The 27,509-nt window shown below is 37.9% G+C and overlaps 1 protein-coding gene across 1 annotated transcript in view; it reads right to left on the bottom strand.

The window, feature by feature from the left end:
* The window catches only part of sntg2 (syntrophin, gamma 2), a 178,946-nt gene that overhangs the window by 25,680 nt on the left and 125,757 nt on the right, over window positions 1–27,509 (bottom strand). The window contains 2 exon segments of the mRNA NM_001126427.2: window positions 13,801–14,010; window positions 22,091–22,162. Of these exon segments, the coding sequence (NP_001119899.2) occupies window positions 13,801–14,010; window positions 22,091–22,162 (282 nt within the window).

Here is a 27,509-nt window from a genome sequence, read left to right as displayed (position 1 = left end):
CTGTTCTGTTTTGCTCTGGCCATGCAGTGGGGGAAACGTCACCTTGCATGGCGAATCCAGCCATGAAAAGCCTCAACTGCTATAGCTTGGAAAAGGGGTATACGTGTGTGTGTGTGTGTGTGTGTGTGTGTGTGTGTGTGTGTGTGCGTGTGCGTGTGTGTGTGTGTGTGTGTGTGTGTGTGTGTGTGTGTATTTCGATCATCCACTTTCCATCCCCAAGCAGAAAAAAATCCTCAACAGGTTTGAGAAATGGAGAATATGGAGGAAGACAAACAACTAAAAATCGATGGTGGGCAGCGAACCAGTTATGAACCAGATGAGCTCTGATATCTACATTGCAACTCTGTGTGTTTACCTGTGTGATGAGTTAGTATGCAAAGTATAGGGCAGCTGACTTCACAATTGTGAATGACAGTGTGTTCCTTGTGAAAACAGGAGATTTCTGCATGAAAGTTGTGCCAAATGCAGAGAACTGTGTGTTTTGATTTGAAAAAGTGTGTTTTACACCTGCAATTTGAGTGTAAAGCAGGAATTGTGCTTGTAGTTTAGCAGAATTGGTTCAGGGGGTTGGTGCATCACTTACATGTTGTAGTCATTAGCTATGTTTTTATCCACCTATTTTATGCACAGTTTGTATATGCGCATAACAATCCAGTTGATGGCCATGATGAGCATAAATTTAGAAAATGCACATAAAAAAACTTATACTCCTAATTGAGTAGGATAAACCTTTTATTCGATAAGAAAAGCTGCGCATAAACTGCGATGGAAACACTTTTACCGCACAGACTCCAGCATGCGCATTAAAAAAGGTCATGTGATTTTGTTAAAAGAGATCATGTGATGCTTAAAATGTGTGTGAATGGACAAAACGTCAGGCTGAGCACATTATAAAACTTCTGAAATGTTGTTTTGGTCATTATAAAACGCCTTACCATTTCAGTATTATTGTTATTATATTATTAATGACCTCCAGAATCAAGAGCGCCTGTGCTCCGCGTCTGACACACTGCTCGCTCACTGCATGTCAGGATCGTCTTCTGAGGCGCATTCATTTAGAAAAGATTGATGCAGCTTCTTCTACTGAGGCAAATGCAGTTTTTACTGTTGATATTTGGCGTCAGTTAATCAGGAAGTGACGATGTTGTTCGCTTTGACTCGTTGGATGGAAACGCCGCTTCATTCGCACAACTTTAATGCGATAATCCAGTTTGCGCATTAAGTTTATTCGCATTTTTGAATGGAAACATAGCTATCGTGTCTGAAGTACAAGTAATTGTGTGTAAACAACTAAGAAAAACAGTAAATAACAAATAACAACAAATATCATTAATAACAAATATCAGTATCATAATAATTTAGGTATTGTATAAATAATAATAATAATAATAATAATAATAATAATAATAATAATAATAATAATAATAATATAATTAGTTTACAAATTAGGTTATGTGTGATCAAATGAAACGATGCAGGGAAAAAGTATTGAACACATGAAGAAAGGGAGGTGTAGCTCGGCAGCGACAACCCAGACAGCAGCTGAAATCTCTCAGTAGTTCTTCAGCAAACCTCTGCTCTTCCTCAGTGTAAATGAATATCAGCTGCTTCAGTTTAACATCTACATTAGCAGGAGGATGAAGATTAACCCAGGGTGGACGTTTCAGTAAGACGATGATCCAAAACACAGCCAAGGAGACTCTAAGATGCTTTCAGAGAAAGAAAATCCAGCTGTAAAATGGCCCAGCCAAATACCTGACCTGAATCCAATACAGAAAAAACTAAATAAAGCTCAGATTGGAGAGAGCAGACCCACAGAACCATCAAGATTTTGACACTCTGTTGAAGTCTAAATAGTGACAACTGCCAGATGCAACAGAATTATAAAGAAGCACCAATTGATCTGGCAACACAAATGAGGTGAAAGCAAGAAAATCTCCTTTAAAACTCTGAAAGAATATCAGATTCAGTGGATATTGCATCTCTTCCACAAGTTCCACAAGAACGCAACGTACTGAAGCCAAAATAGAGCAGATCCTGAACTCCCGCTGACTCTCTCACATGACTGCGCTGGATACAAACTGATTATAAAATCTGATAATAAAAGCGTGCAGCTTTAGGGGGTCTGCATCGGTGCGGTCAGCCTTCAGGACGGCCAGTGGCAGATAATCAGTGCACTTCCTTGTTTGGGAGCTGCGCATCTTTGCCCTTTCTGTATCTCAGCAATGCAGTGATTTAGATAGTGTCTGACAGCTTCGTTCCTTTGTATTATTTATAAATGTCTGGTTAAGGCTAGTGAACAGCAGCTCGTGGGCTCAGGGCTGCTTTCTGACCCGCTGCTTTCAACGAACCAGACAAAAATAATAATAAAATGAAGCACAAGCTTCAAAATCCTTGAATATACGTTCACTGAGATGCAATGAAGCATACACGTTTTTCATGGAAAACGCTTCGATGACCTTAATGAATCGCTTTAATGAATCAAATGGCCTTAATGAATTCACAGTAAAAGATCTGCTGCTTCTGCTAAATAGCAGCTGTTAAAAAAGTCATGCAAGTTCTCTGTTGGTTTCTAAAGGGATTTCAAGTTGCGTTTAATTCGATGACTTACTGTCAATAAGGATGGATTCAGAAATGCATTAGTGAACATGAAAAGTATCATTATCAGAAAAGTTTTAAATTAAATAAAGGAATTTGTACTTGCATAAATGCTCAAAGTTATCAACCTATTCAAAAATCTGCTATATCAGTGATCCTCAACCAACAGGCCGCAGACCAGTATTGGTCCGTAGATCAATAGCGGGCCGCACAAGAAATCATAATTGTTTTGAGTTTTATTTGTTACAGGGTACCCTCAGGATCCTTCAAATGAAATTCTAGGCTTTTTAAGACCTTTTCAATGCCATATTAAATTAAATTCAATGCCAACTTTGTACCCATTTCGACAGAAATATGAGGGAAAAATGTCAAATCTGTATAAAGTTTGAACCCTAAATAATAATGTACAAGTGGGCTACTTGAATTATATAAAGCATTTCATTTCAATTTTCAGTTATATTTAATACATACACATCAGTGTGGTCGTCCACCCAGTAGTGATTATGAAGGTCCAACTGAAGGTCAAACATGACCACAAACCCGTTGGCCTTATTGACCTGCTCAGTCAGATCTTTAGTAATAAAAGGATCTGAATTAAATAATATATGCAGTTTTGTTGCTTCAGTACAAGAATGTAACTGCAACCTCAGCGTCAGGAAACATGGTAGAGGTGTGAACCTATAATGGTCTCACGGTTCGGTTCGTTTACGATTATCATGCCTTCAATTCGGTTCAATTCGATATATTGGTGCATCACGGTGCATTGATGATGCTTTCCATATACAGTGTTATATTTTAGAGGAGAGGCTATAACAAGCTGTCTGTAAACACACAGAGACACAGCACCACACTGTCTCTCATTCAAACACAAACATAGACAGCACCAAAGAAACAAACACACACACACACACACACACGCACACGCACACACACACGCACACACACGCGCACACACACACACACACGCACACTTAAGCCCTCGCAACAGGGAGAGCTCGCGCTGAGCGGAGCAGAAAAACTGGAAAAAAAACTGAAAAAATAAGCACTTTTCCGACGGTCCCTTGCTGAGAGCTCCTCTCAGTGCGAGCTCTCCCGGCTAAACACATATTGCGAGGGCTTAAACGGAGCAGTGCTCGTAGTGTGGAGCGAAAAAAAGAAAGACAGCTGTGAAACATAACCAGCTTTGTCTTTTTGTAGGAAACACACTTTAGATCTTTTTAGGGTAAGAGGTTTTTGAGTTATTGCCGTCTGTAACTGAATGTGTGTCAGGAAAATCGAAAACAAAACCAACTGAACCGCGCTCATTTCTGGCGCCCTCCTGGATATACAGCGCTCTTAGAATTTGCCTATGGTGCCTATGCCACGGGCCGGCCCTGAGTTGGCTGAGTGTTGAAAATACTCCCGCTCACCTCCCTCGCGACAGAGCGCATAGGAGATAAATGACGTCACTACATAATAACCGGTTATGATTATTACTGAACCGATACCGAATTGTCCGCGTCTGCATCGCGGTGCACCGAAGAAACAATTAATTTTGACACCCCTAAAACATGGTTTTAAAAAGTCTCTGTAATGTTATCATTGGATGTGAAAGAGTGGTGCTCAGAGATTTTTTTAAACACCCACATCACATCTGCCTGCAGAGTAGGTGTTGAGCCACAGTAAAATAGAATGTTCTTTGCTGTGGTGGTAGTGTTGGGGAAGCTACTTAAAAAATGTGAGCTAAATGAGCTTAGTGAGCTAAGCTATTATATGTATATAGCTAATATATATGTATATATATATATATATATATATATATATATATATATATATATATATATATATATATATATGTATATATATATATATATATATATATATATATATATATATATATATATATATATATATATGTATATATATATATATATATATATATATATATATATATATATATATATATATATATATATATATATATATATATATATATATATATATATATATATGAGTTTTTATATTTATGAGTTTTTTTACTCAGAAGTACCACTGCAGGACTTGGTTGTCTATTAGCGACAAACAGTTTCTCCACTTGCTCACCAGATGACACAAAAGACAAAAACTGTTTCTTGGAGTACCACATGACAAAGTGACTTGGAAACATGACCTGCTCAATGAGGATTTGAGATATTGGATTTGGATGCCATATTGTTTTTGTTGTTGTTCTGCCACAGAAAAGCAATTTGTTACACCGTTTTAAAAGTTGTATATAAAAAGTTATTGTTCATATCAGATTCAGTCAGGGCCGGAGTGGGACACCTTTTCAGCCCTGGAGTTTCAAGCCTCAGACCGGCCCACCTCAGTTCACGACTGACTATATTAAAATAAGGTCAATTCCAAATCAGTTTCTAATTACACTATCACGTCTTTTTTTTAGAAAACAGCTGCTTTAGAACTTCAAATGTTCAACAACCCTAACAGTATTATGTCTTAACAATAAAAATGAAAACAAATAACTTTTCTAACGAGGATCAAACCCGGGTCCACGGCATCTAAACCTAACGCGCTAACCACTGGACCACTAGAGCTGTGTATGAACTGATGACACAACAGACTTTTATCATCATTAACCTGCATCTTGGTCAGGCTGCGAGAAAATACATAAAAAGGGAAAATAATGAATAAAAAGGCTGCGGTCAAGTAAATAAATAAATTTTAAAAGTGTGACTGCTGAGAGCAACAGATTCTGGAGCTAGGGACACCGGCCCTCGCAGCCAAAAAACGGACCGGCCCACCGGGAATTTGTCACATCCGTCTGTGACCACCTGAGGGCGCTGTAGTGCTCTAGGACTTTGTAGACGCTACAGTGCCCCAGGAAAAACTACATTTTCATACATGCCCCACGCACACACCGGAACACCTACACTGACCTGTCATCACATCTGTTTTGTGTTACCGTTGATTATCTGGACTATATATTCTACCATTCCACCTATGTTTGTCATCGCGTCGTTGTCTTCCTTGTCTTCCTGCTCCTAGTAAGTTTGTTCCTGATCTTGCCTTGTAGTTTGCCAAAGTCTAGTTCGTGTTTATCTGTCTTGTTTTGTTGTTGATTTGTTACTTTGTATTTTTGAGATTTTGTATTTTTTGTCACTGTTTTCTGCACTTAAAATCTATTAAATCTGCACTTGGATCCGCACCTTTTGTTTATTGTTTTTGATCACGCTAACGTGACAGGAATTCTCCCGGTCCTCCCGATTAGTCAATCCGGGCCTGTATTCAGTCATCAGTGTCGACTGAATATGATTATTCTACTACCACACTGGGCCAATGTTGCAAATCTGCAACATCCTAGAATGCCTTGCATGTGAAGGTCTCTCTAAAAAAAAAAAAAAAAAGTCAGGATTCTATTGTACTACCCCATATCATAATTTTCCCTAAATATCAGATTTTCCCTGTTTCTAAAACTTAAGTTGATCCTGAGAGGGATAAAAGAATGAAAAAGAAAAGAGAGACATAATAGTATGATCTGTCATACGTAGCACACTGCTCATTCAGTACAGACACAGCTAAACAGAAGTGTTTTACATTTACAAACAGACACATGTGATTTCAAAACAGCAATCATTATTATTATAAGTTGAATGTTCTGCTGAATAAATAAATCCCTTTCACATGTTGGATGGAGAGACAATAATTTGATATATTTCGCAGAAACCAAAATATCTCTTTTTTTTTCTCATATTGTGCAGATGTAAAGGTCAAATTAATCACATTAGCCGTGCTCACAGGCTGTAATATTTTTTTGGTTTGAATGTGAGTGTCCATTAATCAACTCAAACATCACAGTCTGTCTCGTTCATGCTGCGCTCTTCAAGGACATGAACAACACCATTTGAAATCCGCCCTCGAAGTAAAGATCAAATGGACACGCTGTACATTTTGCTGTCATAATTTGGCAGCATGTCACCACGAGCATTTCTATTACGCCGTTCTGTGGCCTTTACTCCCCCAATTAGCATCAAATAAAATGTGTTAAATGAGGATTCTGAGGTCTTGCATGAAATATGACATTCAGAGAGGCAATAATCTGCTCTAAAATATGAGCAAATCACCACTGACTAAACACAGACATGCTATATATTTATTTAATTTATGCATTGTTCATGCATTAAAAAGTCTGAATTGTTAAGTAGAATTTTGCAATTACTTTGTTACTGTGCATTCAGACTCAGCCATTGCTGCAAAATTTTAAAAAAATGTGTCATATACTGAATTGGTTTAAGAAGTTAAGATGTTCTCTGATTTCTACATAGTAGGTTTATGGCCTAGGTAAGTTAAAAAATATATTTTATAAGCTCATTTATTACTCCATAAAAAGTCCATAATTGACCATATATGGTTCGTTTTGTGGCTCTCTAACAGACACACACAGAGCATAATGTCAACAACTGGAATACTCAAGACATGTCACTCGTATCAAAGAGCATAGAATCACCAAAGAGGCGACACTCTAGCGCGATTTGGGAAACAGCCACTAGAGGGCGCGGCAGCCATTTTGGAATGAAAACTCCAATAGAACAACAGCATACTATGGGCTCTATTTTGACGGTCCATGTGCAAAGCACAAAACGCAGGGCGCAAACGCTTTCAGGGCGTGTCAGGACGCGTTTTTGCTAATTTAAGGACGGGAAATCTGCCTTGCGCTTCGGCGCATGGTCTAAAAGGGTTGAGTTTATTTTCTTAATGAGTTATAGGTGTGTTTTAAGAATAAACCAATTACAGTCTCATCTCTCATTCCCTTTAAGGGTCAGCTGCGTCGCGCCAAGAGCGCATTCGCTATTTACAGGACGCAAAGTAAGTCTAAGTGGAAAAAATGAGCATTTCACAAGCAAACAGATAACAGTTGACAGTGTTTTAACAGAAAACTGTTAAACAGAGCATCTACTGCGTGAGAATGAGAGATAATGGATCTACTTTCACATTCGCTCTTGGATAGGGAAACCTTTACACACTGACATCAATTAGTCTATAAATAAATACTTTTGTTTGTTAAGCGCAAATATTCGTTTCAAAACTATTTCTAAATTCAGTTCTAATTTCCAGCAAACGAATAAATGAATAATAATAGCAAAGTGTGCTCAAAAACCTGAGTTATATCCTAAAACACATGCTGTGCCCCATATGGTCTAAAACCTGACAGGTGGGCAAATCTAAGCTTGTTTTTAATAAAACAAATATACATATGGATATAATAAATAATACTGCTAATAATAATAACATTATACAAAAGCAAATTGAATGAACTGAAAAAGCCTCCCGAGATGAAGAAGACATAAAAGCAGTGATTTCTCATATTTATGTAGGCTAGAAAATAATATGTTTTGTAATATTTTAATCCTTTATATTTATATTCTATATCTATTCTTATTATATCCTATATATATCCTCAATATTGAAATTTGTTCATATGTAAAGATATTTGCCTATTGCGCTCTTGTGTGTATTAAGCAGTGTGTAAGTGAGGCGCCGGAGTTTAGACCGGGGTTAGTTTTGGTCTAATGAAAAATCTATTATAGTTTCTCAAAAAAGCAACGCACCAGCGGTCCGCCTCAAAACACCTTATTTTTTACACCAGAACGCCTATGGGCGCAAAAATGAGCGCTAATGCATTTGCTATTTAAACAGCGTAGCGCAACGCCTCAAAACCACTCTTGCGCCAAGCTGAAACTACCAAAAGACTATTGCGTCACGCCTTGCGCCACACAGCGCCGGGTGTATGATAGGGCCCTATAAGTCTGTAAAATAAACTATTAAAAGTGCTGATGATTGTGATAGTAAGTGCTGTATTGTCATCTTTCAAGTTATATCTTAGCTTTAATGCGCTTTTTAAATAAATAAATAAAAAACAAAGCAGCTGCTCGCCATCGCGACAGCAATAAGATCCAATGGTAGGCCCATCGCTTTTACTCCAAAATGGCGGAATCAGCGTTAATCAGCGCGTGGTCTAAAAATGGGTTTCATGGCCTTTTAAGTTCGATGAAGTAAAAACGTTCAGATGTAAACTCCGAAATCTAAAAAAGTACAGTACCACATGAGCTGTAAACTCAAAATTGAGCATTAAAGTCCCTCTCATGGTCTCACTTTGAGCACTTGAACCCTGCACACACACGCCTCACACTCTGTCTCACTCACTAGGCTCTTTTCAAAAGCATAAAAAAGCCATTTAAATCCGGCCTGGAAATAAAGATCAAATAGACACACAGTAAACACCTCTGCCATAACTCGCCAGCACGTCACCATTGAAGCATTTCTATTTGTGACCTTTACACTCTCAATTACCCTCAAATAAAGCGTTATCACCATGTTAGATGATGTCTTTCATGAACTATGATATCCAGAGAGCCACTAATCTGCTCCGCTAAGCCAAAATATGAGCGAATCAGCCTTGATTAAACACCGCCAGCAGAGCGCTAACGCTACATAATGCTCATGAGCCATAAATAAACATCTCACAGTAATGCACACTTGCAGATTGGAGATCTGTGTGTGTCACAGGGCCGTTTATACATCCGCAGCACCGCATTTGACCCCCGGGTGGTGTTTAAGACGACTTAAATGTGAGTAACGCAAGTCTCCGGAGCCGCTGAGCCTTAAATCCCCTTCATCCCATGAACTTATGTTAGCATATACTTCATAATAGACGCCCTGCAGGAGTTCATTGCGGTGGCAGAGATGCGGCAGACCTTTAGGTAATTTAACGGCTCAGCGAGGAGAGGTTTCACAGGAAAAAAACACACACACAGACTCTGAGGAATTTAATTAAAGCAGTAATAACATTTGAAACGCACAAATCAGACACGGCCACGCACGCCCTGCTGACAGATGCAGAAATCAATGCTTCACTTGTCATACGCTGCTTTTCCTTTGTGTTGAATCTCTTCTGGTGTCACTTTAAAGCTGTAATGCTGATTGACGGGATACGATTGAAATTATGAGGCAGTTTCTTGTTACTGTAATGCAAGCTAAGCGTACAAATTCTGCTTTATTTGTATTACTGTAATGTAATGATTGTGTTCAGGCATTCACTTGTTTAAAGAGAACCTATTGTATAAATATAAACACAAGCTCATACTGAAAACATACTCCTGTATATGTTTCTGGAGATTACGAATTATGTAAGTAAGTAAGTAAGTAAAGGTTTAGGTCCCACTTTATATTAAGTGGCCTTAACTAATATGTACTTACATAGGAATTCATAGTTTGTTACAATGTACTTATTGTGTAAATACATGTATTTACTCTGTACTTATGCTTGATTAAATGCATATATTTAATTACATCTATAATTAACTTTTGTAATTACATTTGTAAATACACTGTTGACCATCCCTTACACCTTAACCCACCCTTAAACCTACCCATACCACCAAACCTGTCCATAACCCAACCTCTATCCCAACTCAAAAGCACCACAAGTGTTCTCTAATACATTATAAACACAGTAAGTACACTGTAGTTATTTTTTTGATGTAAGTACATAGTAGTTAGGGACACTTAATATAAAGTGGGACCAAGGTTTATTTATAAAGCACATTTTCCAGACATCGAGTCACAAAGTGCTTTACAATAAGAGAAAACAAGTAAAAGATCACATGACAATAAAAGAAAAACATGTTAAAACATTAAAACAAATTTAAAAAATCAAATACAGAAACACTATTACTGTTAATTAAAAGCTTGACCAAAAAGTTCAACTGATCCCAGAGTTCTCAGTGCTATCGGGAGAGCGTTCCAGAGCCGTGGGGTCACTACACAGAAGGCGCGGTCCCCTTTAGTCTCAAGACGAGTTCTGGGAATGGTTAAAAGGTCTTTGCCAGAAGACCTCAGAGACCGGCTGCATGAGAGTGATGGGAAGTTTGGATCATTTTACTGACTCGGATCTTTGAGTCTCGTTCATCAAGATGAACGAATCTTTGAGTCATTTCGTTCATTTGGTTCAATTTGCCAAAATATTATTAAAATGTTACGATTTGCTTCCAAACACATCTTCAACTAGCCCAAAAGGTTGCTCACAAGACAAATAAGTCATAAATAGAATACTTTCCCTGCTCTTTTGTCTGTGAAGTTATTGTTGTCTCTTTGCTCAGTGTTCACGTTACACTGCCAGTCAAATATAATCTTAGTCAATGTACACAGTCTGAGCCAATAGGAGCCATGATGATTAGTTCACCTTTCGAGTCTTCTGGTTATTGAGTCGTTTGTTCATCTCGTGACAGAATGACTCAAACCCGAGGACTCGAGAGATGAACGGTTAAATTCTTTTTCCAGCTCTAAACGCGTATGATTGGCCCGTGAGGAACGAATGATTCAAACCGATAGAGGACTAGAGAGATGAACGGATCAATTCTTTTTCCGACTCTAAACGCATATGATCGGCCCGTGATGAACGAATGACTCAAACCCGATTGAGGACTCGAGAGATGAGCGGATCAATTCTTTCTCCGGCTCTAAACGCATGATTGGCTTCTGCCTTTTCGCGATGAACGACTCAAAAGACTTGAAATGAACGATGCCACCTGCACAAATGTGCGCACGCACGGATAAACGAATCACTCCCTGAGAGGACTCGTACTTCCCGAGTCATATTGAAGATTCGTTCAAAATGAATATGCAGGGATGCTTGACCATGCTCTATATGACCAGAATCTTAAAATTTACTCTAAAACTGATAGGAAGCCAGTGAAGTGCCTTAAGCACAGGTGTAATGTGTGACCTCCTACTGGGGTCGGTTAAAAACCCCAAATGTGATTTGTTCAGACAATTGTTGGAATATCAAGCCAATTCCATGCATGATCAATAAGAAAAGGTCTGGAGAGTGTTTTCTTCAATGCCAAAAATATAAGTCATTTATTAGATTCAAATGAATAATTCGATGACAGAGCTCTGGGTTACGTTACCCCAATGCAATACAAGAATTACATTCAAGAGGTTCGCAACTAACTTACATTTCCTGAATCCAGCATATATACACAACTGATAATAACAGGTGGAGTTTTGGTTTAACGTCACTGATCAGTCATTCTGCAGTCCCTTGGCTCTTTGTAACCCCTAGACCAGGGTTTTTCAAAGACTAAGACAGTGGGCCTCCCTTTTGACACAACTTATCCATTGTCGCCCCCCTCCTCCTAAACACGCACGCACACGCACACACACACATATATATATTTATATATATATATATATATATATATATATATATATATATATAAAGACACAGACAGATGTCAGACTGTTAACTCACTATTATAATCATTTGCATGAAAGTGCAATTATTTACAGAGTAATAACAAGTATTGTAATATAACGTTTTTAAAACTAGGATGATGGTTCAATATAAATAGAACAGATCCAAGAACTGTCCATCCCAGTCAAAACAGTCAAAGTTTAGCGGGTCTCATGCTGTCATTAGCCAAAATATTTTGACAAACCACACATAAAGGTCGTGGTTCATCAGCTGGTCCTGTCCACATAAATCCTAAACACAAATACTGATCATCATATCGTCGTCTTTTGGGTTTAAGCCCTGAACTTGAAGGCTTTTGTGGCGAGGGGGCGTGGCCGAGAGCCGTGGAAACGGAGTGAGGCCACCGCGTAAGTGGATACACCTGCGGTGCGCACCTGCCTCAGATCCCAGGGAAGGAGCTCTGGATCATAAAAGGAGGAACGTGGGCAGAGGAACCCGAGAGAGGACCGGACCCGGACATATTTTACTTTTGCTTTCAGTTTGACGGCAGTCTCCGTGAGAAGCTGCCGTCCGTTTGTTTTGGTTTAGACGGCAGCCTCCGTGAGGAGCTGCCGTCACTGTCATTAATAAATCACTTTAAAACTGCTTCGGTTCTCCGCCTCCTTCTTCCCGGCGGCCAAAGGGCCGTAAACTTCATTACAGCTTTGAATCAGGGCGTCTCAGAAACCGATCCAGTGTATTAGCAGGCATATACCTGTATTAGCGGGCTTGCCAAACAGAAGCGAATTCACAGCTATGGCCTTCTGGGTAAAAAAGGTTTTCTTATATTTGACGTATTATTTTTTTTGCTTTGTTTAATTAAAACGTTTAAATATAAAAAAAATACATATAATAATTAAACTTAATAATTATATTTTTATTATTTTATATTTTTTCCCGCGCCTCCCCTGACATGCTCTGGCGCCCCCCAGGGGAGGCGCGCCTCACACTTTGAAAACCCCTGCCCTAGACATACTTCCTCTCTCTGCAACCCTTCTCTGCATACCGGAACTGAACAATTATGAGCATCTTTAATATATTTCACAACTTCTACAAAGATCATGACAACTTGTGACATGTCTAGACAGCAGTCTGGAACAAACCTAAATTTATTCTTATTCTGCTTTTTCCACTAGTCAGCAGTTTCTTCTAAAAAGTATGCAGCACAGAAAAATAAGAGGAAGTGTGTCTGGTCAAGATGTGCTATAATACAATAGAAAAGATTGATTAATATGTTGTTAGTCTAAACTTTTTTCTAATAAAAAAATAAAGACACAAAAGTAATTAAAAATAAATTCCTTTTTCCTAAACAAGTGAACAGAACATTACAATAATCCAATCTGATGAAGGCATGGACAAGCATCTTCATCTCTTCATTTGACACAATATCTCTTGTTTTTGCGATGTTCCTCAGGTGAAAAAAAGCATGTACGAACAACAGATTTAACATGGCTATTAAAACACAGAGCTCGATCAAAAATGACTCCAAGATTTCTAATATGACTGCAATGTGAAGATGACAAACCCCCCAAAACTTGCCTGATCATTGGGGTGAAAAATTAACATTTCTGTTTTATCAGGGTTCAGTTGCAGTCAGTTGTCTGCCATCCATTTGTTAATGAAGACTAAACAGTCCTGCAAGAGAGACAGTTTGTCCAGCCTGTCAGGGCTAAAAGAAAAATATAATTGTAAGTCATCTGCATAGCGGGCGGAGCAGTGGCGGAGTAGGTAGTGCTGTCGCCTCACAGCAAGAAGGTCGCTGGTTCGAGCCTTGGCTCAGTAGGCGTTTCTGTGAGGAGTTTGCATGTTCTCCCTGCTTTCGCGCAGGTTTGCCCCACAGTCCAAAGACATGCGGTACAGGTGAATTGAGAAGGCTAAATTGTCCGTAGTGTATGAGTGTGTGTGAATGTGTGAGTGGATGTTTCTGGACTCACCCGTACTCTCTGCACCTCCATGAAGACGGCTCTCTGGAAGGCTTTCTCCCACAGCACCAGGTCCGAGCCCAGCTCCACGCTGAAGCAGAAGCTCTGGCCGTGACCCAGCAGCACACTGAAGCAGAAGGGTTCACTGTCCCGCAGCTCCCCGTCCTGCTGGAGCCCCATATAAAGCTTGGTCTGAATCCAGCAGTCCTCCGCTATCCACAGCTACAAACACACACAACACAAACACATCATTCAGTTTTTCTTTGTGAATTAGATTTTTTTTTGCTAATCAAAGCCTCATTATTAGGAGTCTACAGTATTGACCACACTGAATGTGCTGTTTGCAGATAAAAAAAAGTCAAGGCTGAGCAGAAAAACCAGGTAAAGTCTTAAAGGCATACAGTTGATACGCCCAGTTTTGGTCTACACGCATATTGAGGATCGGTGCCAGCTATGTGCATCCCCACCTGGTGATGCCTTATGCATTATTACCACTGTGTGTTCCCCCTTATTAGGCGGTCCCGTGTCTTCCCTAAACCACCAACCAGCTTATCATATGTAACACTCCATCTCATTAGGGCTAGTCCATATGCCTCTTTACCATCAGGTCTACCCTTCTGGGTAGCAGGTGGTCTCCGCTGCGTCCTCCCCCTGCAGGGACTGACGCTTTCCCAACATACTGTCGTATTTCCAAAAATCCAAAAATTCCAAAAATAGCTAGGTAAAAGCACACTTACGACCCCCGATTAAACATTGACATTTATTCCAATGTAATGGTAATATGTTGGGCCTAGGGGACGTTGGAAGGTTGCGCTCTTGGTGATGTCAGTGCGCTCACGCTTTAGCTTGGCAAACTACACATCAGGAGCGTGACGGGCTTTGGCTGCTGTGGCGCTTTCCATACAGTCTCCCAACGTCTGTTTACACAGACACACGTAGGAGTTTCCTTATGAAGGGGAACGTCCTGGTTACCTATGTAACCCACGTGTGTCTCCACTGCCACAGCACCTGAGTCTCCAGCTGGGAGCTGAGCGATCGGCTCTTCAGCAAGCAAAATTCTGACGAGCTAACTCACACAGCCGACTGATATAGCCCTAATTGGCTCATCAGTTTCAGCTGAGGAGCTAAGCTCCGCCAATTCAATTGGCATTTCATTGGCCCAATTTCATATCTTCAGAAGTGATTGGTCGTCTAAAGCACTCCCAAAGTCTGTTTATACCAGGGGTGGCCAACCCTGTTCCTGGAGAGCCACCTTCCTGTAGATTTCAGTTGCAACCGATATCAAACACACCTGCCTGTAATTATCACGTGATGTTCAGGTCCAAACTAATTGGTTCAGGTGTGTTTGATATGGGTCGCAACTGAAATCTGCAGGAAGGTGGCTCTCCAGGAACAGGGTTGGCCACCCCTGGTTTATACAGACACAAGTCTCCGTTCCCTATTCGGGGAACGTGTGTTATGTATGTAACCAGGACGTTTTTACATTTTACAACGTTTTTACATAAATATTATGAATAATACTCTGTATAATAACTGTTTTTGTATTACTGTGACATTTAAGGGAGAGACAGGCCTTAATAAAATACAATTAATGGGTAATTTTAGAAATAATATGTATAAAACTTTGTGAAATTACTGTTTTTACATTACTTTTAGGGGTGGGGTAAGGACAGACAATAGTAAAATACAGTTTAATGGGTAATTTAATAAATAATATGAATTATACTCCCTTTAATGACTGTTTTTCCATTACTGTGAGGGGTGGAGTAAGGTCAGGTGTTAATAAAATACAATTTAAAGGAACATTTACTAAATAAGATGAATAATACTCAGTATAATTAGTGTTTCTACATTACTGTGAGGCTTGGGGTAGGGGTAGGTGTTAATAAAATAACATTTTTTGGGTAATTTAATAAATAATATAAATAATTGTATAATTAGTGTTTCTACATTACTGTGATGGTTGGAGTAAGGACAGGCGTTAATAAAATACAATTTAATGGAAAATGTAATAAATAATATGAGTAATACTTGGTATAATTACTATTTTTACATAACAGTGAGGTTTAGGGTAGGGGTAGGTGTTAATAAAATAAAATGTATTGGGTAATTTAATAAATAATATGAATAATACTCTGTTTAATTACTGTTTTTGTATTACTGTGACATTTAAGGGAGAGACAGGCCTTAATAAAATACAATTAATGGGTAATTTAAAAAATAATATGTATAATACTCTGTGAAATTACTAATTAGGCTGGCTTGTGTAGCAAGCCAGACTACTGTTATCCTATTAAACTTATTATTATTATTATTAGGCTGGCTTGTGTAGCAAGCCAGACTACTGTTATCCTATTAAACTTATTATTATATTTATTATTCTTCTTCTGAGACTAAAAATTAAACTCTATCTCGTCCTAGGCCTTTCAAGCTATGACCATCAAACTCGGGTCAGACCTCCGAACTATTCTGACTCGAGTTGCTATATCCTTTCCGACTGATCCGACTTTCGGTTTTCCGAAAAACGTCCCGGGACCGTCGGAAAAATCCCATAGACGTAACATTGGATCAAACTTTGTGACCTCATAACTCCGCATCAGAATGTCACACAAACTTCTAACTGGGCTCATTTAACTCAGACTATCAAACTGCCAATGACTGACCACCTTTAAACTTTCTGGCCACGCCCTAGCAACCACTTTTGGACCCTAGAAACCGTCCCATAGACTTCCATTGCAAAATACTCTCATTGACTTTACATGGGATCAAACTTTGTGAGCTCATAACTCTGCATCAGACTGTCCTACAGACTAATGGCTGAGCTCATTTAACTCAGTCTAGCCAGCAGCCAATCACTGATTGCCTTTTAACTTTCTAGCCACACCCTAACAACTAGATACTGCACCCTAGCAACTGTCCCATAGACTGCCATTAAAGAGGTTCAGACTGATATTGTCATGCTGCATTGTGATAGAGACATGGGGGTTGTTTTTAACTGTTCATACTGGCAAGAAGCTTTGATACATCATCAGTCTAAGCTGTCAATCAACTCCATAGCAACAAAACAGACTAACCTAGCAACGATATGGCACCAGCTATATCTCAGCATCAGAACATCGTAGAGAGGCGGGGGTTGGCTTGTTTGAATCAGGCTCGCACACCATCTATCTATCTATCTACCTCTACCTATCTATCTATCTATCTATCTATCTATCTACCTTTATCTATCTATCTATCTATCTATCTATCTATCTATCTATCTATCTATCTATCTATCTATCTATCTATCTATCTATCTATCTATCTACCTTTATCTATCTACCTCTACCTATCTATCTATCTATCTATCTATCTATCTATCTATCTGTCTGTCTGTCTGTCTGTCTGTCTGTCTGTCTGTCTGTCTGTCTGTCTCTATCTATCTATCTATCTATCTATCTATCTATCTATCTATCTATCTACCTCTATCTATCTATCTATCTATCTATCTATCTATCTATCTATCTATCATCTATCTATCTATCTATCTATCTATCTATCTATCTATCTATCTATCTATCTATCTATCTATCATGCTAACAACATGCTAATTCATGCTAGAATCATGCTAGTTACATGCTAATTCATGCTAGAATCATGCTAGTCACATGCTAATTCATGCTAGAATCATGCTAGTCACATGCTAATTCATGCTAGAATCATGCTAACAACATGCTAATTCATGCTAGAATCATGCTAATTTATGCTAAAATCATGCTAGTAACATGGTAATCCATGCTAGAATCATGCTAACAACATGCTAATTCATGCTAGATTCATGCTAGTAACATGCTAATTCATGCTAGAATCATGCTAGTATCATGCTAATTCATGCTAGCATCGTGCTAACAACATGCTAATTCATGCTAGAATCATGCTAGTAACATGCTAATTCATGCTAGAATCATGCTAACAACATGCTAATTCATGCTACAATCATGCTAGTAACATGCTAATTCATGCTAGAATCATGCTAACAACATGCTAATTCATGCTAGAATCATGCTAGTAACATGCTAATTCATGCTAGAATCATGCTAACAACATGCTAATTCATGCTAGAATCATGCTAACAACATGCTAATTCATGCTAGAATCATGCTAACAACATGCTAATTCATGCTAGAATCATGCTAGTGAAATGCTAATTCATGCTAGAATCATGCTAACAACATGCTAATTCATGCTAGAATCATGCTAGTAACATGCTAATTCATGTTAGAATCATGCTAACAACATGCTAATTCATGCTAGAATCATGCTAGTAACGTGCTAATTCATGCTAGAATCATGCTAGTCACATGCTAATTCATGTTAGAATCATGCTAACAACATGCTAATTCATGCTAGAATCATGCTAGTAACATGCTAATTCATGCTAGAAGCATGCTAACAACATGCTAATTTATGCTAGAATCATGCTAGTAGCATGCTAATTCATGCTAGAATCTTGCTAGTAACATGCTAAATCATGCTAGAATCATGCTAACAACATGCTAATTCATGCTAGAATTGTGCTAATTCATGCTAAAATCATGCTAGTAACATGCTAATTCATGCTAGAATCGTGCTAACAACATGCTAATTCATGTTAAAATCATGCTAACAACATGCTAATTAATGCTAAAATCATGCTAGTAACATGCTAATTCATGCTAAAATCATGCTAACAACATGCTAATTCATGCTAAAATCATGCTAGTAACATGCTAATTCATGCTAGAATCATGCTAACAACATGCTATTTCACGTTAAAATCATGGTAATAACATGCTAATCTATCTATCTATCTATCTATCTATCTATCTATCTATCTATCTTTTCATACTTTTTAAAACTGTTTAAACTAAATAAACTATTCCCGTCAGGCTTTCACAAGCCAGCCTCAAAGTTTGTTCTCAAACTTTAAGAATCTAGTTCTATATTATTCTTCTTCTGAGACTAAAAATTAAACTCTATCTCGTCCTAGGCCATTCAAGCTATGACCATCAAACTTGGGTCAGACCTCCGAACTATTCTGACTCGAGTTGCTATATCCTTTCCGACTGATCCGACTTTCGGTTTCCCGAAAAACGTCCCGGGACCGTCGGAAAAATCCCATAGACGTAACATTGGATCAAACTTTGTGACCTCATAACTCCGCATCAGAATGTCACACAGACTTCTAACTGGGCTCATTTAACTCAGACTATCAAACTGCCAATGACTGATCACCTTTAAACTTTCTGGCCACGCCCTAGCAACCACTTTTGGACCCTAGAAACCGTCCCATAGACTTCCATTGCAAAATACTCTCATTGACTTTACATGGGATCAAACTTTGTGAGCTCATAACTCTGCATCAGACTGTCCTACAGACTAATGGCTAGGCTCATTTAACTCAGTCTAGCCAGCAGCCAATCACCGATGGCCTTTTAACTTTCTAGCCACACCCTAACAACCAGATACTGCACCCTAGCAACTGTCCCATAGACTGCAATTAAAGAGGTTCAGACTGATATTGTCATGCTGCAGTGTGATAGAGACATGGGGGTTGTGTTTAACTGTTCATACTGGCAAGAAGCTTTTATACATCATCAGTCTAAGCTGTCAATCAACTCCATAGCAACAAAACAGACTAACCTAGCAACGATATAACAGCAGCTATATCTCAGCATCAGAACATCGTAGAGAGGCGGGGGTTGGCTTGTTTGACTCATGCTCTTACACCATCTATCTATCTATCTATCTATCTATCTATCTATCTATCTATCTATCTATCTATCTATCTATCTATCTATCTATCTATCTATCTATCTATCTATCTATCTATCTATCTATCTATCTATCTTTATCTACCTCTACCTATCTATCTATCTATCTATCTGTCTGTCTGTCTGTCTGTCTGTCTATCTATCTATCTGTCTCTATCTATCTATCAATCTATCTATCTATCTGTCTATCTATCTGTCTATCTATCTATCTATCTATCTATCTATCTATCTATCTATCTATCTATCTATCTATCTATCTATCTATCTATCTATCTATCTATCTACCTCTACCTATCTATCTATCTATCTATCTATCTATCATGCTAACAACATGCTAATTCATGCTAGAATCATGCTAGTTACATGCTAATTCATGCTAGAATCATGCTAGTCACATGCTAATTCATGCTAGAATCATGCTAGTCACATGCTAATTCATGCTAGAATCATGCTAACAACATGCTAATTCATGCTAGAATCATGCTAATTTATGCTAAAATCATGCTAGTAACATGCTAATCCATGCTAGAATCATGCTAACAACATGCTAATTCATGCTAGATTCATGCTAGTAACATGCTTATTCATGCTAGAATCATGCTAGTATCATGCTAATTCATGCTAGCATTGTGCTAACAATATGCTAATTCATGCTAGAATCATGCTAGTAACATGCTAATTCATGCTAGAATCATGCTAACAACATGCTAATTCATGCTAGAATCATGCTAGTAACATGCTAATTCATGCTATAATCATGCTAACAACATGCTAATTCATGCTAGAATCATGCTAAGAACATGCTAATTCATGCTAGAATCATGCTAACAACATGCTAATTCATGCTAGAATCATGCTAACAACATGCTAATTCATGCTAGAATCATGCTAGTGAAATGCTAATTCATGCTAGAATCATGCTAACAACATGCTAATTCATGCTAGAATCATGCTAGTAACATGCTAATTCATGCTAGAATCATGCTAGTAACATGCTAATTCATGCTAGAAGCATGCTAACAACATGCTAATTTATGCTAGAATCATGCTAGTAGCATGCTAATTCATGCTAGAATCTTGCTAGTAACATGCTAAATCATGCTAGAATCATGCTAACAACATGATAATTCATGCTAGAATCATGCTAACAACATGCTAATTCATGCTAGAATCGTGCTAACAACATGCTAATTCATGTTAAAATCATGCTAACAACATGCTAATTATTGCTAAAATCATGCTAGTAACATGCTAATTCATGCTAAAATCATGCTAACAACATGCTAATTCATGCTAAAATCATGCTAGTAACATGCTAATTCATGCTAGAATCGTGCTAACAACATGCTAGAATCATGCTAACAACATGCTAATTCATGCTAATAACGTGCTAATTCATACTAAAATCATGCTAACAACATGCTAATTCATGCTAAAATCATGCCAGTAACATGCTAATTCATGCTAGAATCATGCTAACAACATGCTATTTCACGTTAAAATCATGCTAATAACATGCTAATCTATCTATCTATCTATCTATCTATCTATCTATCTATCTATCTATCTATCTATCTATCTATCTATCTATCTATCTTTTCATACTTTTTAAAACTGTTTAAACTAAATAAACTATTACCGTCAGGCTTTCACAAGCCAGCCTCAAAGTTTGTTCTCAAACTTTAAGAATCTAGTTTACATTACTGTGAGGCTTGGGGTAGGGGTAGGTGTTAATAAAATAACATTTATTAGGTAATTTAGTAAATATTATAAATAAAACTCTGTATAATTAGTGTTTTTACATTACTGTGAGGGTTGGGTTAAGGGTAGACATTAATAAAATACAATTTAATGGACAATTGAATAAATAATATCAATAATACTTGGTATAATGACTGTTTTTACATTAATATGAGGGTTGGAGTGAGGACAGGTGTTAAGTAAATACAATTAAAGGATAATTTAATAAATAATGTAATTATTAGTTCTCGTTAATTTCAGGCTGTAGATGTATCGCATAGCAACACTACGCCAATTGCTTCTTTTTTATTAACCTATAAAATGAAAGCAGAGGCGGGGTTTCTGTTAAGGTGATAGCAGTGTTTGTGTTGTCAAGACATCTATGGAGGCTTTAAAAGATGAAGGATAGACTAGTGGTCGGTGTTTTGAGTTACCCAGAGCTGTTTAACTTCATAAATTCTGAATATCACAATATTATATATTATTATATGTATAATAATAATATTATATAATATTATATATATTAAATATTACAATAATAACAATATCAGCAGCAGCGCTCACGCACAAAAAGCAGCTGATTCAGTGGTTGCCTAGCGACATAAAAAGCACAGCACACTTCTTTTTCTATCTTGTCAACAAAAAAAGCATGGTGCACCTCGCCTCCTCAGAATGGAGAAGCGCATTCGCTGTGATCACCAGCATGTACTGTAAACCGACCTAACATTAACAGACAAACAGATAAAACACTGATAAATGTGTTTTGGTACCTTATGAACCTTAAAGAGAACCTCACAGAGGTGAAAACTAGCCTCTGCTTGAGTCCAGTCTGACGCCAGGATCTACAGACACACAAACAAACCATAACACATGATTACAGAGATGGTTAGACAGCAGAGAGTTCATCAAAAGTCACTATGTAAATGAGATGTTTAAGTTTCTTTAACTTTATGCATTGCCATTAAAGGAAACATTTTCTGCCTCTTTTAACAAGATGTAAAATAGGTTTCAAATGTCTCTAGTGTGTATGTGAAGTTTATTTTGCATCTCAAAATAATTTCAGCTCAAAATAACACAGATCATTTTTTATAACTCTTTAAAACTAATTAATTAATTAAACAAATAAAAGTACAAATTATGCAATGTAAAATATCAGACACATTTCAAAATAAACATAATAATTCCTTAAATTTATATATACTGTTTTTCTAGACACTCAAAGCACTTTACACATAGATGGAATCTCCTCATCCACCAACAGTGCGCAGCATCCACCTGGATGACACAACGGCAGCTATATTGCACCAGACCACATACCACACCAGCTGATTGGTGGAGAGGAGAGAGTGATGAAGCTAATTATAATATGAGGATAGTTAGGAGATCATGATGGACAGAGGCGAGTAAGCACGTTTGGCCAGAATGCCGGGGTTAAACCCTTGCTCTTTTTTCGAAGGACATCCTGGGATTTTTAACAATCACAGAGAGTCGGGACCTCGGATTAACGACTCATCTGGAAGACGGCGCTTACTGAGCAGTATAGAGTCCCCTGCACTATACTGGGGCGTTAGGACCCACATAGACCACAGGTAAGCGCTGCCTGCTGGTGTAACTAAAACCACTTCCTGCAGCAATCTAGCTTTCCCATCTGGTCTCCCGTCCAGGTACTGACCGGGCGCAGCCCTGCTTAGCTTCAATGTTGCAGAGAGCTAGCTGCCAGCTAAAGATGACATATTTAGGGCTCTATTTTGACGGTCCATGCGCAGAGCGCAAAACGCAGGGCGCAAACGCTTTTAGGGCGTGCCAAAACGCATTTTTGCTAATTTACGGACGGGAAAATGCGCTTTGCGCCGTGGCGCATGGTCTAAAAGGTTTGAGTTTATTTTCTTAATGAGTTATAGGTGTGTTTTGAGAATAAACCAATTACAGTCTCATCTCACATTCCCTTTAAGACCCAGCTGCGTCGCGCCAAGAGCGCACTCGCTATTTACAGGACGCAAAGTAAGTCTAAGTGGAAAAAATGAGCATTTCACAGGCAAAAGGTTAAACAGAGCATCTACTGCGTGAGAATGAGAGATAATGGATCTACTTTCACTTTCGCTCTTGGATAGGGAAACCTTTACGCACAGACATCAATTAGCCTATAAATAATTACTTTCGTTTGTTAAGCGCAAAGATTTGTTTCAAAACTATTTCTAAATTCAGTTCTAATTTCCAGCAAATGAATAAATGAACAATAATGACCAAGTGTGGTCAAAAACCTGAGTTATTTCCAAATCTCGAAGGCCTGTACAAAAAGGAGCTTCCCGCAGGGTTCGAGGAGCTCACTTGTGCTGCGATGGCTGCTGGGAGTGGAGCTCCTGGATTTCCTTATCCCTTCCAGCTGACAACCAATGTTCAATCTTGTTAACACTGTCCATCCGTTCAACTTCTTTTGAGAGTTTGAGCATGTGCGGGTGGCCTGCCTATTTATTCGATTACTTTTGACAGTGTTTATGTTTAGGGAGAAAGGTAAGCTTCCTGTATTTTCCTTTGAATATTTAGATGTAATTAAGTTCATTTACTTTACAGATTCTTTTGTTTGTTATTTTGGCCAGTGGCCACCCTGAAGAGATGCTCATTTAAAACTACTACTTTCTATAATAAATTTGTTCAATTACCCTCAAGTAAATGTCCGAGTTTGGTTGTCGACTGGGGATCTTTTGCATTAAGTTTTGTTTTGTTTGGGATATCCACCACCCCAACACATGTGTTTTTCTGTTTATTATGTCCATTAGAGCTGCACGATTCTGGCTAAAATGAGAATATAGATTTTTTTGCCTAAAATAAAGATCACAATTTTCTCACGATTCTGTAGATGTAAAATAAAGGAATGGTAAAAACAAACACATGGCACAACATCCATAATAATATTATGTGTAGGTCTACTGGTTTCTATAAATAATTCTATTCTTCTTATAATAATTCTGATGTTGAATTATTATGTTTGAGATATATGCTTGCAATCTGTCATATTAGACGATTTAATTCACTGGTAAAATCAGACATTTGCCATTATCAGATTATATTCAACAATATATAGGCTAGAGTAGTTATACTAACATTGTAAACATTTATTTTCATGCACAACTGTGTGTTCGCTATGAAAGAAAAAACATCAAATGCTTGTCGTAATCATAACTCTAAAATGCGATATGACCATTTAAATGACGTGTACACTTTCGGTTTCATTCTGACTGCTAAGTGCTTGTTCATACTTCGTGTGGGGCTCCCAAACGATCACTCTGTGCCACAAACTGAATATTATTTACAACTTTATTACCTGTTACTCGCAACATATGCAGGTTCTGTTCACTGAAGTAGACTCCTCTCGGTGATAACAGCTCACGGTCAGCAGCTCATGTCACGTGTGATTTCCCGATCGCGAAAACATCATTATATTAAAACAAAAATGACATTTTTAGGTGAATTATACCTTATAAATTAGGGCTGTAACGATACACGATAAAAATCGAAATTGCGAAACTCAGATCTATGATCCTGTGTCGCGGTGTGATAAGGGAGAATCGCGACACACCCCGTGATACCTTTCCAATAACGTCACGCGTGCCTGCAAAAGTTGAGCTAATTAACACTTTTTTTCGTTCGACATTACAAGCACTGCTCCGTTTAGCAATATTTAGCCGGGAGAGCTCGCACGGAGCTCTTAGTAAGGGACTGTCTGAATGTGTCAAGAATATCAAAAACAAAACCAACTTAACCTCGTTTGACAACAGACAATGCCAGAAACATTGCCAATGCTGTCAAAGCGGCCGGAGTTTCAGCGCATATACAATGATTTGCTCACACTGTTAATGTGGCTGCGCAGAGAGGGATGGGCGTTCACCAGATGTCAGGTAACAGCGCAAACTTTTCTGTAACCGTGCTGTGCGATTTCTGTTTGAACCTTTGACAGTGCTGACTGACAGGTGCGATGTGTGAGGTCAGAAAACACGACGAAGCTTTCAGTTAAGATGAACACAGTTTCTATAGTTATACTTTATTTAGAGATAAAGGTATATGGTTCTGCATACAATCACTCTATCTTGCTGGAGTTTATAGCCGTTTCGCTTTACTAAAGGACACATTAACACCGCTCTGATGGTCTAATCGCTGTTTTAAGTTATCCAGAGCTGTATGAATATACAAATCTTGAATATCACAATAGTATTAAATATTACTATTGTAACAACACAGACAGCAACACTTTTGCACAATCGATACCCAGCTGATTCAGTCGTTTATAAGAGGACCGTGCCTCTTCTTTTTTCCTTGTCAACATAAAGGCAGTGAGGTGCGCCTCGTTTTCGCCCCTTGTTTAACTGCAAGGCATACTTAATTTGCGGGACGATAACGTATAACCCGTGCCTACAGACACATTTGCCAAAAAAGCAAAATGGAAGAAGAATATTGCTGTTTGATACAGACCTGTTGCTTAACCAGCGCTTATGTTGACCTGGATCTGCGTAATAAACGCAACAAATAGGCTTTACTTTTTATTTTACAGCTTATAAAGCATGTACGCAGATTAATGCAATATCATATTTAAACAACAAAAATGTTTACAAAAAGTCTACATATGAGCGCATTGTTGCTGTCTTTTCATCATGCAGCGGGCGCACTTGAACCGCGAGGGAGAGAGAGGAAAGCATAGGCTATATCAGGACATAATCTTTAAAATAATGATTTCTATTAAAATGTAAAAGGTTTTGTGATTATAATAATAACAGCGGGGCATTAAATAAATGCATATTTTCCGTGAAGCGAGCAATTTGAGGAAGTCTGCGATTTTTATTTGACGGAAGAAAAAAACATATGATTGGAAAAAAAGCCTATATGCCGGTTATTAAAAAGAATCAGTCAGTATTTTCGTTTTGTAATATAAATTAATTATTTAAGAGAAAATAATTTAGGGCAGTCCTATTTATTTTATTCATTTTATTTAGATTATTCTGCTCTTCTGTGCTAAACACTGCAGGTACGTGGAAATACTCTGTTGTTCTGTTCCGCTATTAATATTCTAACATATAAAAATAAATCAGTATTTTAAAATGCAATATTTAATGTGTCAGACACAAAATAGACACGTCAATTTGTTTAATATAAAATTATTAGTAATCTGACCAGCTAACCGGTAATAACCGATTAATGAGCGGCGGTTGTCGGTTAGCAAAATTAACAAAATGAGCATCCCTAGTAGCTATTTAATTTACTTTTTCTATGTAAGAGAACTTGATTGAAAAAGTTTTTCAACATGCTTGAACCATCTACACAATGGAGTTTAGTTCTGTTTGGTTTTTTAACAGTATTTTATTACAAAGAAAACAGAAGTGATATAGCTTTGGCTATTTATTTATTGTATATATGGCTATTTATATTGTTAATAATTTGCATAGTTAATATTGTTCTTTGATGTTTAGTTTATAAAGATTTTTCAAATGTTATTTAATAAAAAATAGTTTTAAAAATCTTTTTTTTTCCCCACCCCACACAAAAAAAATAATAAATCGTGATACGAACCGAATCATGGGTTTGGTGTATCGTTACAGCCCTATTATAAATACAGTATGTGACTCATTCAACATCATTTGGAAGTGTTAATGTCACTGAGCAACGTGTGTGAAACAATAAAATGACTCTACTGCAGCCGCCTTTTCTTCTCTCCTGAACTTGAAAATATGATTGGCAGAATCGTAGAAATGCTGGATTAAGATTGTCTAGGGCAGGGGTGTCAAACTCAATTCCTGGAGGGCCGAAGCCCTGCACAGTTTAGTTCCAACCCTGCTCCAACACACTTACCTGTAGGTTTCAAACAAGCCTGAAGGACTCAATTAGTTTGATCAGGTGTGTTTAATTAGGGTTGGAACTAAACTGTGCAGAGCTGCGGCCCTTTTGGAACTGAGTTTGACACCTGTGGTCTAGGGGGTCGAATAGAGATCGCGATCTTTTAACGATTAATTGTGCAACTCTAATGTCCATGTTGTTTTCCCCTAGACTTAGAGGGAATAATAGGCGCAATAGCTGACATTAATGCATTCACTCCTATGTTTTGTAAAACTAGCTTCCCTGATATTTCTAGCCATCATTTCTACAGTTTTTTTTTTGTCTTTCAGAAATAGTTTTTCTTTCCATTAAAATGCCATGTGTACA

This window comes from Danio rerio, chromosome 17 (genome assembly GCF_052040795.2).
Source record: "Danio rerio strain M-AB ecotype USA chromosome 17, GRCz13ab, whole genome shotgun sequence".
Taxonomy (NCBI): Eukaryota; Metazoa; Chordata; class Actinopteri; order Cypriniformes; family Danionidae; genus Danio; species Danio rerio.
Note: the sequence above shows the minus strand (reverse complement) of the source record. Positions and strands in the feature narration are given on the sequence as shown.